Genomic DNA, 16,124 nt, shown 5'->3' with positions numbered 1-16,124 from the left:
GTTTCTGCTGGAGAGGGTATCAAGTATGCGCCAAGAAAAATTAGTAAATGAGGGTTTGGATGGCCAGAAAGGATTCAAAGTGCTGCTGGAGGAAGTGCTCATGACCACTTTAGGTTTATTTTGAGGCACTATAAACCACTCATAACTCTCCTAGTATGTATTTCTCAAAGTTTTTTTGCTAAGAGAGGAATTGCAGAAAACCAAAGTCCCTGCTATGGGATGGTTTTCCCCAAGGGCTGTTTGCTGGTTATGACTGTAGCAAAGATGTATTCCCTGCTGCTTTTAGAGAAGGGGAAAACCCCTAAGCCTTTAATTGAAAATAGTTTTAGAGTTCGACTGGGAAAAAAACCAGAGGCTTGTGAATGAATTTTAGCATCAGCCATTTGTACTAGTATTTGGGATATCCACTTAAATCTAAATCCCTTCCTTTCTTCTCATTTGAATTCACTTTCCTACCTTTCTTAAAAAGTTGGCCAAGAGAAGGTGTCTGACTGAAGCCTACATCATTACTGGCAGCAGTACACAGCAAAACGTTTTGTGGTACAGAAGCCAAGAAGCAAACTTTAGTAATTCAAAACAACTTCATAGATAAGTGCACAGTGAAACTATAGCAACCAGCCTCTTTAAAGACACTGATTTCTTTAATAAGGGCAACTACTGTAATCCATTTCACTTAAATAGAACTATAAATCTTGGAAAGGACACAAAAAAGCACCTCAAAGACACATTCAACCCAGGAAATGGTGACTTTCTTTTCAGTGTAACTTTTATACTAAAATTCAGAATATTTCTGTTTCCACTGATGACATAGGGCTTTTATTGAATGGTAATAACACTTACAAAACAATGCATTGATTACTGTTTGCTATATGATAGGAACTCACTGATTTTCTGGGTATTATTTTTGAAAAAATGGATCACTGAAATAGGTTGTTCTGCAAGCAGTGAAAAACTTACTTCCTCCACCAGCCTGTATCTGTGAATTAGCTTCCACTAAGAGAGATTCTATGACTTCTTCTGCCATCTTTACCCAAAGAGACATGCATAAGATCTCTCTCCAGGGATCTGTTTTCAAAACAGTTTTAGAAACTAAATAGTTTAGTTTCCTACTCTGTCAAATTTATCTGATTTAAAAAAATACTGAAAAGAGAGAGACCTGACTGAAAGCACACATTAATCATATTTCCTTTGAGAATTTGGATTATAAACAGTATTATTGGATAAGGGGTTCTAATGCTCTGATTCTTAGTTAAATTTTGCTTAAGATAAAGTTGAAGATACTAGCTCTTCACAGCCATGTTTTTCCTAGACCTCGAGTATTTTTACATGCAAGATAATGTTGAAACTGAGAAATGGTTTCAGTGTCATCTGTTTTCTTTGACTGAATTCTTAGAGGTGTTAGTTTGATTAAAAATACAGCATGTGAAGCTATCATCTAACAAGCAAGTTAACATGGTGCTAATAAGACACAGAAATACAAATTCTCTTTTACTGTTTCCCTGCCTTCCTCTTTACCCACATCCTATCCCACTCATTCCTTGGTGATAAATGTACAAATGAGAGTCACTGTGTACTAACACATAACAACACAGAGAGCTAAAAGAGAGTAAGAAAAAAGCTTTCAGGTTACCACTTTTCAGTATTTTGTGATTGTGTGTCCAGGCAAGGCCACCATGATTCTCTCTCAGCTTTGTTTTGTGCTTCTCCATCTGCTGACCCCAACTCTTATTCATATTTTTCCTTGTGCCTTCCCTGAGAAGTACACTCAGCATTTTTCGATGGCAAAGGTCTACTTCTGCTGTGAACCAACTCTTAGCTTTCCCTTTGGGTTGTGGCTAAGCTATTTTGAGTGCACTGCATTAATTCCATAGACAAGTTACTGACAGAATATTGAAAAAACTGACAGAGTATTGCAAAAAAACTTCATAAAGAAACAATAATTCCTTCCTTTTATGAAATTGATTTCAGGCCATTTTAGGTAAGGGAAAAGGAGTATATATATTTTTCTATACACAGAAAAATTTGTTCTAGAGACATTTGCTGAGCACTAAAGCTCTGGCAACAGCTTTGGCATGTATTTGGAAATCTGTTTAAGAAGAAAAAAGTATTCATTTTAGCGTTTATATATATTGATGATTTAACAAAAAATAATTTCCCCTGGGTTCCAGAAATATTCCACAGTTTTGTGGATTGTTTGAAATGGAATCTCATGGGGACTTTTTGGTGAGAAGTACTGTAATGAAAAGAATAATAAAGGTCTAAGTTCTGTGCAAGATCTTCATTGATATAGAAAATTCTCTGTATATTTTCAGCCCCACATGTCTCCCAGAGCTTCCAGGTCTGGATATTTGTTCAGATACCTACCAATTAGATGTCAGGGCAAAATTTGGATAAGTGCTGTTGTCATCAGTGTAGATGGCCATTTCTGAGGAAAGGAAAGGTCTCTTAGCCTGGACAGATGAGGTTCCCCTGGTACCCCTGAAATGCTGCAGCAGACAGTTCAGATGCAGCCACACAGAGCACGTTTACAGAGCCTCTAAACAAGTACAAAAGATGCATTAGAATTGAACTCCATTTTATCAGTACTGATGATCTGTCCACATAACAGTCAAGTGTTGTGTGAAATGCATATCCAGTACTTGTATTTGTTGATGCAGAGATGGAGGAAAAACCTGTGGGTGTTCATTACTGTATGATGAACTGAGATAAACCAGATTAATGAGAACATCCTTGAAATGTCTGGATGGCTAGTAATCAAAACTGGGCTTCAGACTGAGGCTCTTTTCCACTCAGTAAAGAATCAAGTGTCTGTTTCCCAGAGGAATATAGGTTATTTGTGTGTATATATGTGATAAGAGGAGGCACATAGCACTGAGGCCAGAACTTAAATTTTCCAAGCAAGAAGTATTATATCATATATGGATGCATTAATTCTTTGGTATGCTTTTGCTGGAAATAAGTTTTTAGTCAATCAGTTAATAAGAACTTGTTATTTAAAACACAATTTTGATGAGTCAAGTATGTTTACAGTGGACCAGCCAAGACCCTAGAATTAAAGTTTCTCCTTTTACCTCTTAAAACCAAACCCTATCTGTGTGATTAACTGCTTTTACCCTCTAGTCTCCCAAAACCTTCCATCTGAAACCTGTCCTTTTCTGTCTTCCCCTTTTTACTCTTTGTCTGCACTGTTTATCCATCAACTGGCTGACAGTGTCTTTACATCCAAAATGCAAAGCAGACAGATGGCCATCTCAGGAAAGAACATGACAAAGAGCACCAGCATCAGCGGGGAGATGTACACGCTGGAGAAGAACGATGGCAGCCAGTCGGACACGGCGGTGGGCACTGTTGGGGGTGGCAGCAAAAAGAGGCGCTCCAGCATTGGTGCCAAGATGGTCGCCATCGTGGGGCTGTCCAGAAAGAGCCGCAGCACGTCACAACTCAGCCAAACTGGTAGGAACTGCATTTTTTTTCTCTCTCTCAAATAGTCAGTTAAATGTGCATAATATAATACTTATGTATTACAGTTTAATCATTTGAAGATCCTGTTGAAGTTGCCTCATCAACAATATTCTATGGAATGAAGAAAATGGTCAATTATCTTTTTCCTCTGAACATTTACTATTTTTTTTTTCAGCAAAGATCCTTTACAGGTTGGACTGAAGCTTTTATCTTCTGCTTGCTGGAACCTGCTTAATACACTAATTCCTTACTTTTCAGCTTTTCAGGAACCAGCATGAGCTGTACTTTCATTTGGGGGGATTTCTTACTGAAGTTTCTGAAGGGTTGCTGAAATGTTGCAAAATGCCTTTGGTTTTGCCACAGATAGTGTTTGTGTATTTCAACATAAGGTTTTTTCACCTTTAAACATGCAACCTTATTTTGAAACAAAGCAATTTTCCTGAACAAAATAATATGTTCTATTACTTTAGTGCAAATGTTTTATTGTGTTTTGATTACTTTATTTTCAGCCTACAAGCCTATTCGCCATCCATAGAAATTTTCCTCATTTCTGTTTCTCTCAATTAAAATTGGATACTTCAATGTGCTGCCTAGGAAAATGGAGATTTTTTTCTGCTTTGATGTCTAAAGCACTTAAAATCTTACATTTCTTTTTCTATTTCTTCCTATTCTGGGGAAAATCCATATAATGCACTCTGAAAAGCTCAATGTCAAATAATGACACTGTATAGGACAAGTGTATTTTACATGGAAAAAAGTTACTTGTGTTTCAATAATATTAATATAAAAGAAGTATTTAATCACTTTATATAAGTATGCATATATAAATATATAATATATATTTCAAGGTATATGCAGAAGATATGTTGTATTCTCAGTATTTAAGAAAAAACTGTTGTAATGCTTTCATACAGTTCAATGTAAGTTTACAGTGCCCTGCTGTGTGAGGTCCCATCTGAAGGTCTCCATTGTGCCAACCACCATTCAAACACAGATAAGAGATTTCTCTGTTCTTTCCAAACCAAAGTGATATGAGTTTTCATGTACAACAAGATGGAGCAAAACAATGATTTGCACTGTCAGAAAATGTGGTAAATTTTTCAAGTAAACTTTTGGGGGCTGTGAGTGGGATTTCAAGTACTGCAAAGAGTAGAACTAAAAAAGAAAGGAAAGAAGGAGAGGTAACAATGTGGAAGAGGGTGGGAAGCTTGTCTTTGTGACTTATTGAATGCAGTATGAACAGGAGGAAATGAAGAAGAGGAAAAAGAATGTCTGTAGGGAAAACCCAGAATACCATGCAGACACTGATGACTCCATTAGTAATCCGTTAGTAGACAAGACTTTGCAGCAACCTTGTTCTTTTACCAGTTCACTTGCAGGACAGGTTCATGTACATTTCTATTTTCTTTGAAATAAATGACAGATAAAAGATGAAATCACCTTTGGACAATTCTGGGAAGTGTCTGGTTAGGCAAGAAAAAAAAATTGATCTCTTGCTTACCTGGAAGTCTAAAACTTTGTCTTCTGATAGTACAGAGCTATGTAACTGTACAGATGCATTTGAATATCAAATCATATACAATGCACTACATTACTTTTTATTATCTAATCTGGTCTCTCTTGCCATAAGAGCTATTAAATGAAGGATATCAGCTCTTTGTACATTGCTCAAGTATGTCTCAGCACTAGAGAGAATCTGTATTGTGTGTCTGGTCTAGATCTGATTTAAATACCACACTGTCTTTGTTATTTGGTACTTTTAAGCTGAAGTTTTCTCTCTGTTATATCCAATCAGTTGCCCAATGACTGATTAGATGCCCCAGTCAGGGACAAATGTGAAATTTAACTGTCTCAAAGAGTACTCAAAGTCTTTAGACCCACTGACTGTGAGTAGGGTGTTCAGACAAACTCTTGAGTGAGGAGCTGTAATTTGGTGCTGTTAGAGGAGTGGCAGGAGCTGGGGAGCTGGCATGGCTCTGGCTGGCAGCCTCTGGCCCTTGGCTGCTCCCCAGGACTGGCCTGTGCTCAGGGCTGGCCTGAGCCTGGCCCTGACCAGAGCAGCCAGAGCAGCTCCTGCTGCCTTCTCCTGGAAAAGCCCCTGGTGTTGGTTGGGAACAGGGGTGCAGGTAAGGGCTGAGGGTTGTGTTGTAGAGCTGGTACTGCACACCTGCTCCTGCTGCTCTATTGGACAAGTGTCTCCAAGGGGCCTTGTCTGGTGGCCACGTGTGGCTGCTGCTACAGGACAGCACAAGCATCTTTAATAGCTGGGTCACACAAGCATTGCTGGTTGTGGTGAGCAGGCCTGTGGCCACAGGTCAGGCCCTGGATGAGGTGCATGCATGGTGCTGTGTCTACAGTGACACAACGTGGTGGCCTGTTGGGTTGGTGAGAGTGAGGCCACACCATGAAGAAATACCTGATATGTCTTCAGATCCTTCACAAAAAGAATGGTGAGACACCAGAAGAGGTTGCCTTGTGGATGCCCCATCCCTGGAAATGTCCAAGGCAAGGTTAGATGGGGCCCTGAGCAACCCAAGTGGAGGGTGTCTCTGTCCCCCCTGCAGGGAGGTGGAACTAGATGGGGTTTAAGGTCCCTTCCAACACAAAGTGCTCTGTTTCCATCCATTGGTACATCTTACAGAAAATGTTGGACACCAGCATTGTACGTTGATACCAGAGCATTAAAACTTTCAAATAAGGTATTTAATGAATTTATAAATTTCTCTGGCTTGTCTCATCATATTCCTTTTCTCAGATGGTGGGTGCCTGCACAAGGAATCATGTATTGGTACAATCTGGACCCAAAACACTAATTTCCTGCAGGTGTCTTGTAAGTACAGTTTTCTGGAATGGAGAGGCAGGAATCATTCAGGTGTCAGGGTACTGGTACCATGTCGAAACTGGATTAAGTATATAAATTTCCTAGGTACTTTCTGAAGATATTATATCCTATAATATGACTGGCTAAGTATCTCCTTACAGATCAGGCTTGAAAAAGCATACCAGTATCAGAAGATAACACTACTTCTATAAAAAGTTATATATATATATATGTATGTGTGTGTGTGTGTGTGTGTGTGTGTGTATATATATGTATGTATGTATGTATATATATATACATATATATATATATATATACACATAACTTTTTTTATACTATCTCTGGGATACAGATAGTATTTCCATATGAGCATACAGAGATACTATCTGTATCTCTGAAGTTTTTTCAAGTGTTTTGTAAATCACAGTTTTACTTCAGTGGTTTTCTTCATTCATATTTTATAACTAAATCTATGCCAGAAGTTTTTCTGAAAGTAGGTCATCATAACTGTTTTCAGGACTGTGTATCAGACTTACAATACATGCCTTATAAGGTCAGTTTTAAATGCTTTTTCAAATTATATTTCTAATGTTTCTTGTTATTTCATAGTATTAAGAAGTTGACACTCAAAATAGATACAGAAATTCGTTTTTTATTCTGCTCTGTATTCCTTTTCAGGTAGGAACAGTTGTTTTATGGGTAAAGAGCATGACACAAAAGTAATTTTTCATACGGTAGCTTTTACTTAAGACTTCAGTAAATGACAAGATTCTGAAGAGTAGAGCAGCAAGATAATTTAGAATTTATTTTATTTCTGGTTCCTGTACGTTTCCAGGGCTCCAAAAATAGCTAAAGGTATACTCATCATTCTTGAGTCAAGCTATCAATTCTAGAAGCGAAAATTTGATGGGTTAGAAGTTTATGTTGTAACAGGCATTCTTCCTTGTGGAAAAGACTGCTTTCTTTACTGAGGAAGACAGAATGCAAAATGCAATACTTAACAGGCTTAGCTATTCATATCTGGAATGAAATTGTTTTCCTGCTGGTCAGCCCTGAGGGAATTGATCAGACTTCTATAGAGATGTAGACCTAATTCTCAGTTATATTTCATTAATGAGTAAAATCTTTGCCATCCTCTTATCATGCCACCATAGGCATCCCTTTCAACTTACACGCACTGTCTCTGGCAGGCAGATACCTGTGTGCCTTCACTGCCCTTATTGGGCTGACATTTCTCTTTCAGCGAGGTAAATATTTTGTCTTTTCTTTAGTTAGCCAAAGCCTATTGTGTTTGTAGGCTGATTATAGCCAAGAGCCAAAGCACTTTAATGCATGTTTTCAGAATCTGGGGCACTCCATGGATCACATATACTAAAACATCACGTGTGTATGTTGGGTGACCTGTACAGGTCCAGCGCACTCTCAGGGACTGAGACCCATCATGTCTTTGGGAAATAGATGGAATTTATTAAAAGAGATGAAAAAAGGAAGTAACAGCACAGATATAGAGTGCCCAGTGCAGGAATGCCTTCAGAGAGGTGTAACTATGTTTGCATAGAAATCAGAGCCCTCGTGTGTCTCTGCAGAGTGTTGCTCCAAGGCGCCGCGCCCCAGAGGGCCCTGCACATGGAAACGTAACAGGTGGTGCTGGGGGCAGCTGATGCTGCACGAACTGCGCTTGCTTTGTGCCAACATGTTGCTCTATGTCACCTAAGAACCCTTGCTTGGATGCCAAATGTGGCTTGAAGTTATAGGGCTGTGAAATTGGAATTTTGAGACAGTGTTAGGAGATATTTTGACATCCTTCATAATTCTGCTGAGGGTAAACTTTGCCATATATTATTGAAATTATAGTTCTCAATGGGAAAAATACAAACAGCAGTTGATTCTGTACCAACAAAATGATGATTGATGTTGGGTGAACTCAATAGTTTTTATCAAAATGAGGTATTTCCATTTTAACAAATTCTGGAGAGGTCCCAAGTGAAAAGAGATTAAAGTATTTAGAAATGTTGATATTTCATGGCTTCATCTTAGAAGAAATTTAAGAGAACCAGGTCTCAGAGCAAAACATTTGAGTGAAATTTTATTTTATTTGTGTTTAAAAACAAATTTTGGATTCTGTATGGTTTGAAGAGAGTTGAAACTGCAGTCTGAAGTGCTGTACTTATAAGTAGAACAGTCTCACTTTTGTCTGTTAGGAACCAATGACATAGCCTGTAAAAGAATTTTCTCAACTTATGGAATAGTTGAGAGGAATCTATTGGTAATATTGGTATAGAATTTCACATTTCTCAATTCAAAATGTGATTGATATAAAAATAGTCTTCTACTACACATAGAGTCAATGTTCCTATTAAAAAAAGGGTGCTTAATCACTGGGAATTGTGGTGACTAAAGGAGAAACTGACTGCCTTTCATTGTCTAAAATTAGATAGTATATGGTAAGCATACAATTTACTGAATAAAAGTGTATTTGTTTGCATAAAAGACATAATTGTTTACAATGTTTACATAATTGTTATTTTCTATCCCTAGAATTAATTTATGTGATCAAAATGGCAACTGAAATTATCATCCACTACTTTTAATTTGGAAATGTATTTTAATTTTTTTATAATCATATATATAATACAGGCAATTTGAAACAAGCTATTTGTTTGGGGGTTTGTTTCTTCTCCTATCCCAGAGACAGACTGCTAATTTAATAGATTGCTTAATGTGTAGTATTACACTTGCATCAATATTCTTGATGTCTAATCTGATTTACTTTCAAAATTAACACATAATACATTGATAGAAATATAGGATTAGCAGTTGACAAGAGATTAGGGCATATTTATCTTACTCATTAGTTGAGAATTGTGAACTGAATCCTTTACCAAAGAGAAAGCACTATTATAATGAATACATTACCAAGAGCAGTAATCAGCTTTTACTAAATAAGCTCTGAAAAGTATGCTAATAAATAAAGAGACTCTAATTGCAAACTAAAAAGGCTTTAAAATGTCATTAAATTCTGTTGTTTTTCTCTACATGTAGGAAAACACTAGGAAAGGAGATATGGCAGTGAAAAATTTATGCAGATTTTCTGTAGAGGAAGTAGGTGTGTATTTGAATCTTCATATGTTCACAAAGCTTTTCTGAGAGATGGATGCAGTGAAAACAAACACAGAGTTGAGGTGCCAGAACTGAACTCCAGCCAATGCTAGCTGTGATCTTATACAAGTCCTCTGAAAGACATTTCTCACACACAAAGTGTGGGAGACACCTTACACCATATATGAGGAGAAACTCCAGGCAAATGAGAAGGAAGCCCTGTGGTAAAACTAGAGAGTTAGAATAAAAGACTTTATTTCAGGAAAAAAGGTGCAGATCATGTACACCAACTGAGCCTTACTGCCTCAGTCACAAATAACTCATCAAACTTTTCTGCAATATCGTTATCAGCTCAGTGAGGTACTCACCTTAAGACTTTCTCCTGCCTGTGGTAGAAGTAGAACTAATCCCCCAAGCTGTAGGCATTTATGATATAAAAAATCCTTACTTATAATTTAAAAAATTATTTTCTTCATTTCTTTACTAAAAAGAAAGTTTCTTATATTACTACTTGAACTCATTAATAAGGGGAGGAAAAAGGAGAAAGTTCTAAGTGAGAGCAGAACATTTAGCTTGACCTTCTGCAAGATTTCTTTCTTTCCATAATTAGAGGCAAAAATAGACAGAAATGTAGGGTGATCTTTCCTGGTAAGAATACTGCTTAACTATTTTTCTTTTTCAGAGTGGAAGAATTCTCATAAGATCCCTGCTAAAAAAAATAGACATCTCATAAAACCCCCAAACTATAAAGCTGTTTTATTTCTGGTTTTGCAGTAAACAAGATTTGGGGGTTTTTTGTGTTGTTACATAAGGAAAAATTTAGGCTTTCCTTAAGAAAGTTTCCATTTAGAAACTCCTTTTGGGATTTTTAATCCCTTAGTTAACATGTGATATAATATATGAAATTTCTTTTTCATTATTCTGTGAAAGAAGGCACTGATTTCAGTCTACTGAAACTTGAGAGTCAAAAAAAAGAACTTTATAGGGCAATCTCGTACCTTGGCAATTATTCAGTTTTCACTTTGCCTGAAATGTCTGTGATATTTATCTGAAGTTACAGTTCTGTGTATATATGTAGTTTATACTTCAAGAAAGAAAATTCAGTTGGGGTTTTTTCTCAGTTTAAATAATATCTCTAGTTTTGTCAATTTCGTACATAGCCACCTCAATGAACACTCTGTATTATTCTAGAAGGAAAATATTAATTTATCCATTGCTCTGTAAACCATTGTCACTAAATAACACTGGGCTGTGAAGGGAGATTTACTTCAGATCTCCAAAGGCCAGCAGGAAAAGTAGTACTTTGCTATTGAACAGTTATCAGAGACATGGTTTGCACACTGAAAATAAATATTACAGTTATATTTACAGATTCATTACAGCTGCAAATTTTTTTAATTTAACATTTTGTAATAATACAGGATTTCTTTCTTTGTACTTAAATGGAATGCAGTATTAAATGTCTTTTGGCAATCTTTTGGTATCTTAAATTTATGTCTTTAACACCACTCATGCTATCAATGCTATTAATAACTCTTTGATAAATGGAATTCTCTTTCTAAGGATAGAAATGAATTTATAGAATAATTACCTGGAAGTAAAAAAGTCATGAAAATAGCCTCAAAACAAAAGGTGGTAATAGAGGCATGCTGTGCAGACTAATTCAGAACAGCTCTCTGGCCTGGACTGGTATCCAAGTTAATGGACGTTGCTGTGTCACAGAAGTTCCTTTGCACTCTCCCACTGCCCCTTTCAGCTGCTGCTGGCTCTGCCTTACAGCACAGCAATCCGAGGTTCTGTAGGATAAAACAGGGAGGGAAAAGTTACAGAACACCTGCTTTTAAACACCCCACGGGATGTGCAGCCTGTGGGAAATCACACAGGTGCTGAGCCCACAGTTGTGCTATTCACACCTGCAGGCACTTTGTGTGCAATGAACTGGGCTGTGACTCACAGGGCACCTCCAGGCTCTTTAGCCACAGAACAAGTGTGATGATACTATCCTATCACCCAAAACTAACAGTAAACTCTTAACAGAGAACTCTACTGGAGAAATTAAATTAACAGAGTAATTTAAAATTATTTGAGTGTAGCTTTGATAAATACACAGGCAACCACTTGATCAGGAAGCTGAACCTTTTGCTCACAATCAACATACCCTAACTATTAGTTTACATTCAAGTCTCTTATCCATGCTTTATTTGTCATTTTGGGTCATCCTATTTTTTTTTTTTTTGGATGCTAGCAAAAACTTAAGTTTGCAAAGTAGTGCATCTCAGGTATGTGCCAGATGGTGTATGCCAGGTATGGTCCAAGAAACTGGGAAACTTTATTTTCCTTCTGCAAGGGAGGGGCTCTGAACACAGATCTGCAATCACAGATACATGTTGGTTATTTGCAATATGAGACAGACATTTGGTCTCTGCTTCTCTAGAGACATAATAAAATAAAGCAGCAGTCAAAACTAAATTTCTTGAGCCAAGTTCTGCAGCTGCATTTTTAGAGGCTTGCCAGACCTATCCCTGAGGCAGAATGTGCATGACCTGGGTTTTCTGAATGCTCATGTGTAGGGCCCTGCTATCTCCATGGTGGCAAGTCAGTTGTTTCTCAGCTAGTATAGAATCAAAATTAGAAGGAAAATTGGGATAAAAATACTGAATCTGAGGAACTTTTTTTTTTTTTTTTTTTTTTTTACTTAGGAATGAGATGACTGGTTCCTGTGCATTTTAGGAACTTGTATCCAATACCAAACTGTTTTTCATTCATATGTGATTTTGCAGTCTGTATAGAGAAGTGAGATAAACACAGGGGAGGATAAGAAAAGAACAGAAAAGAGAAATTGCTTGAGACCAGCAGAAGTCAATGGAGTGCCATAATATAAACTTTAAACTTGTCAATACTCTACTTTCTGTTTTAGCACAACAAGAAGGATTTTGTGAAGTTATATTTTCTGTCCTTCTGGATTGCACATTGTGCTTCTTAGCTATGCTATTGGAGAATTCCAGGTTAAAGTTTAATTTTTTTTTAAATTTGAGAAAGTAAAACATATCCTTACACTTTACAAATACCAAATGCTTTGGCAGTGGATACTTAGGAAATGGATTGATTAAAGACATCCCAAGTGCATCTAAATTAAGTGGAAACATGAGAATCTAGCTCAAGGAGTGCAGCGGCTAACTGTGCATTTTTGATGCAGTATTTTATATTCTGGCATTTTACAACTGAATGATTTTTCCATATATTATTTTCATGTGTCAGTACAGGTTTTGTTATTGCCTTTTGAGTTTGCTTGAACAAAGTGATACAATTTTCTCTAATATGTTAGGCATATGTGGGTTCAGTTAAACTCGCTTGTCATGCTCAGGAAGACAAAAATTGTCATGTAGAACATGGACAAAACATTTAAGCTGTTTGCAACCCATTTATAATGCAGTCTACCTAGGAAAAGATTAATTGCCTCTTAACAAATGCAAAATTTACCTCTTTCCTTATCACCTAAATAATTTGTGCATGGTTCTATGTCTACCTTTGGGAGATATTTTTTTAGCAGTCTCACATTATTTTTGGTAAAGTGAGCAAAACATAGTTTCCTTAATGATGGATTGTCCTTTTATATTTACTTCTAAGAGTCTTTCCTATGCTTGCAAGTGCTTGTGTGAATGAAATTCAATTTTTTTACTGTCATGATCATTTCATTTAATGAAATGAAAATTATATGTGTTAAATGTTAAATTATATGTGTTTTCTTGTACTAATTAAATCTCTGCTCCAAAAGTTACAATCAGATTTTATTCATTTTTGTAACTATAGTACTCTAATATTTTGGGTTTGCCCTTATCTGGTTAGAATTTGGTGCCAGCAAAAATTATTTTTAGCTCAGTCTATGAAATCATGTTGAGACTTAATTGAAAATATTCACAGTAATAAGTACTGTTCTTGTTACTATTTGCTGCAGTAAGACCTGTCAAGAACAAATTTGTACTGTGAAGGAAAAATTACTTCCCTCTGATTAACTGAATTAATTAATAGCTATCAGCATTATGGATTTTTTCATAAGGTGGATGTGTTTAATATTTTTAAAATTTTAATTTAATGCAATATCTTTTTTATAACCTGCAGTGTTAAGGCACAGCCAATTTAAATATTTATGTAGAAAAGTTAACATAGTAGCATATTAAAAAAACAAAGCTAAGTTCTATAGAAACTTCCTATTTTAGGTGTCTTAAAATTTGTAACTTACATGTTCTAGCAAGGCAATATTCTACTTTTTTTTTTCAATACAGCATAGAAATATGCTATGATATATGAACATCATAAAAATACCATTGAATTTGAAGATCTAGTGAGAAGCATTACCTGCTTCACCAAAGCATTCTTTTTCTTGAAAAGGACAAAGAACTTCTCCCTGCTACCAGCTGTATTTCCTTGATCTGTCACTCTTTCCCAGTTGCTATGTCCTCTTGTTTCACTGGCAGTGCTGATCTCCCTGCTGCTCTTGGACCTACCTACAGAGCAAGCATTTGGTTCTTTCCTTGGTTGAGTTTGTAGGTAACTGAAAAATTTCTGTTTTAATCTCTGCAAGCCATGAGTTGCATTAGTGACTGAAAATTGAGCTCACATCCAGAGGATGAAAATAAAATTGGTTTGTATGAATCCGCATAACTTGAAGGAAGAAGAACATTTAGGCAGACTTTTTATTGTTTGTCCGCTTTACAGACATTCTGATTTTATTTCAGATGTTGGTATTATTTCAGAGCTTGAATATTATTTATGTATGTTGGAAATTAGCTATGAACAGTGATTACTAAAAAGCATATGAGTAGCTCCACTTAAGTTAGTAGTTCATTTGAGGAAATTTGACCCTCACACAGGGGAGGAAGACATAAATCCACTTTTCACATACAGGCAACCCCCTTTCTCTTCTGCTGCTCTCTTTCTTTGGTAAGACCACTAAGAGACAAGAATTAGATGAATCTTCTTCATCTCTGTCACTGCTGCCATTGCTATGCTTTGTAGTTTAACCTCACCACCCAGTCAAAAGCCAAAGTCATGTCTTCATCAGGAGAAGAACAGAAATGCAGGGAAGCTTAGAAAATTAATTGCAGTCAAGAATCTTGCATTTTTCTTGCAGTTAAATAAGGCACATGAAAGTCTGGACAGAACGGTGCCAATCCATCAGTGGCTGGAGACCATTTTGCCATTGGAGTTACCTTTGAAAGCAGCATTTCTCAGCAGTGAGCAGGCTGAGGCTCCTCACATTCTGTTTCTGCACTGCCAAAGCCAGGTGCCAGCAGCTGGTAGCCCTCAGAGGTCAGGCTGCATGGAAGTACACAGATCAATCATTTCAGCAGCTTTCCTATGAAGTCTTAAGTGCTCAGTGCTCAGTAGAAGTCATTAACTTGCATGCCTTTTGCTATTCAATTTAAGCAAATGCTTTCATGCAGCGTGTTGGCTGATTATAGGAATTGTTGAACAGAACCCTACTGGGAAAAGAATTCTTTGCAATTTTGAAATGAATTTTTTTCAGATGGTTAAAGCTGGATCCTGGATTTTACAACAATGCTTGTATTTTCTCAGTGGGGAGATGAATCTTAGCATGTGCCAATTTTGTTCAAGTTACATATCCTAACCCCTTCAGGATTAAAAAAGAAAAATTTTGTCATTTGATTTGACCTTAGTGTCAATCCTAGACTCATCTGGCATTTGAAGATATGCAGTATATGGGGAAAGGAACCTGAAGGTCTCCTTCTGGAAAGACCTCTAAAGCTCTCAATCCTATGATCATTTAAGGTTTTGTCTGTAAGGATAAATAAAATCACTACAGTCTCTGGTATTTTAAACATAGACTGAGAAAATTATTTTTGTGCAGCCATCCCTACATGATGGAGGATTTATTTGTCTGCATGCACTGTCCATAACTCCTTACAATTTTATAATGCCTTGGTTAATATCAACTACATACGAATGAATAGACCACAAAAATAAATAACTTGAGGAGAATAAGGTAGATGGCAGAGTAATGTGCTCATAGTAAGTACCTACATATAAATCCTATTGCAGTCTCTGTTTCCACATTTTTTATTCTGATTTATAGCTTTGTGTTTCCTAATTCTTTTCTTTTACACACATACACACTCATATATATATATAAATGTGCACAGGATAGAAGTGGCCAAAATCAGTCAGTGATCACACAGGTAAAACTCATTAAAATCCTTGACCTTATTTTCCATTTAAATTTTTGGCATATCTCCAAGAATTCTGTTTCCACATGAAAATACTTTGTAGGCAGTTAGTTAGCCATTTGCAGCTAATTTAAGCTCTTTCCCTTTAGCAGAGTTAACTGTGTTTTCCAGTTCCACCTTCAGCCCATCAATTCCTGCTTTTTCTCTGTGTCTCATCCTGAGTTATGGCATGTCTGTCCAGTGTCTAAACACGAAACATGTGAGCATATTTGGTTGCTTTTTTTGCTTTCAGCACAGACAGTTTGGATCTCACCAAAAGTAAGTATCCTTGACATGATATCAGATATTAAAAAAAGCGTCCACCTAGGAATTTTCTAGATTTTAGAAAAAAAAGCCTTAATAGTTAAAAATATTAAGAAGAATCTTTTCTGTTCTGTGAAAACGGGTCTTTGAGACGTGGGCCTTAAATCAGTATGAAGGAAGTTGCTAATTTTGTGGGATAACGCTGGCATCAAAGGAAGGTAGCGGGGTAGACCTGCTCAGTAAAGTGCACAGGT

The 16,124-nt window shown here is 36.7% G+C and overlaps 1 protein-coding gene across 50 annotated transcripts in view; it reads left to right on the top strand.

The window, feature by feature from the left end:
* RIMS2 (regulating synaptic membrane exocytosis 2) overlaps positions 1-16,124 on the top strand; it is a 443,516-nt gene that overhangs the window by 387,030 nt on the left and 40,362 nt on the right. For 44 of the 50 annotated variants that reach the window (XM_058037275.1, XM_058037251.1, XM_058037219.1 and 41 more), the window contains one exon: positions 3,212-3,453. The exons of 5 other annotated variants lie outside the window; for them this stretch is intronic. In XM_058037275.1, the coding sequence (XP_057893258.1) occupies positions 3,212-3,453 (242 nt within the window). The remainder of the gene's footprint in view (positions 1-3,211; positions 3,454-16,124) is intronic. One more of the 50 variants, XM_058037110.1, reaches the window with a different exon arrangement.

This window comes from Melospiza georgiana, chromosome 1, assembly GCF_028018845.1.
Source record: "Melospiza georgiana isolate bMelGeo1 chromosome 1, bMelGeo1.pri, whole genome shotgun sequence".
NCBI classification, from domain to species: domain Eukaryota; kingdom Metazoa; phylum Chordata; class Aves; order Passeriformes; family Passerellidae; genus Melospiza; species Melospiza georgiana.
This window is presented reverse-complemented; position numbering and strand designations above follow the sequence as displayed.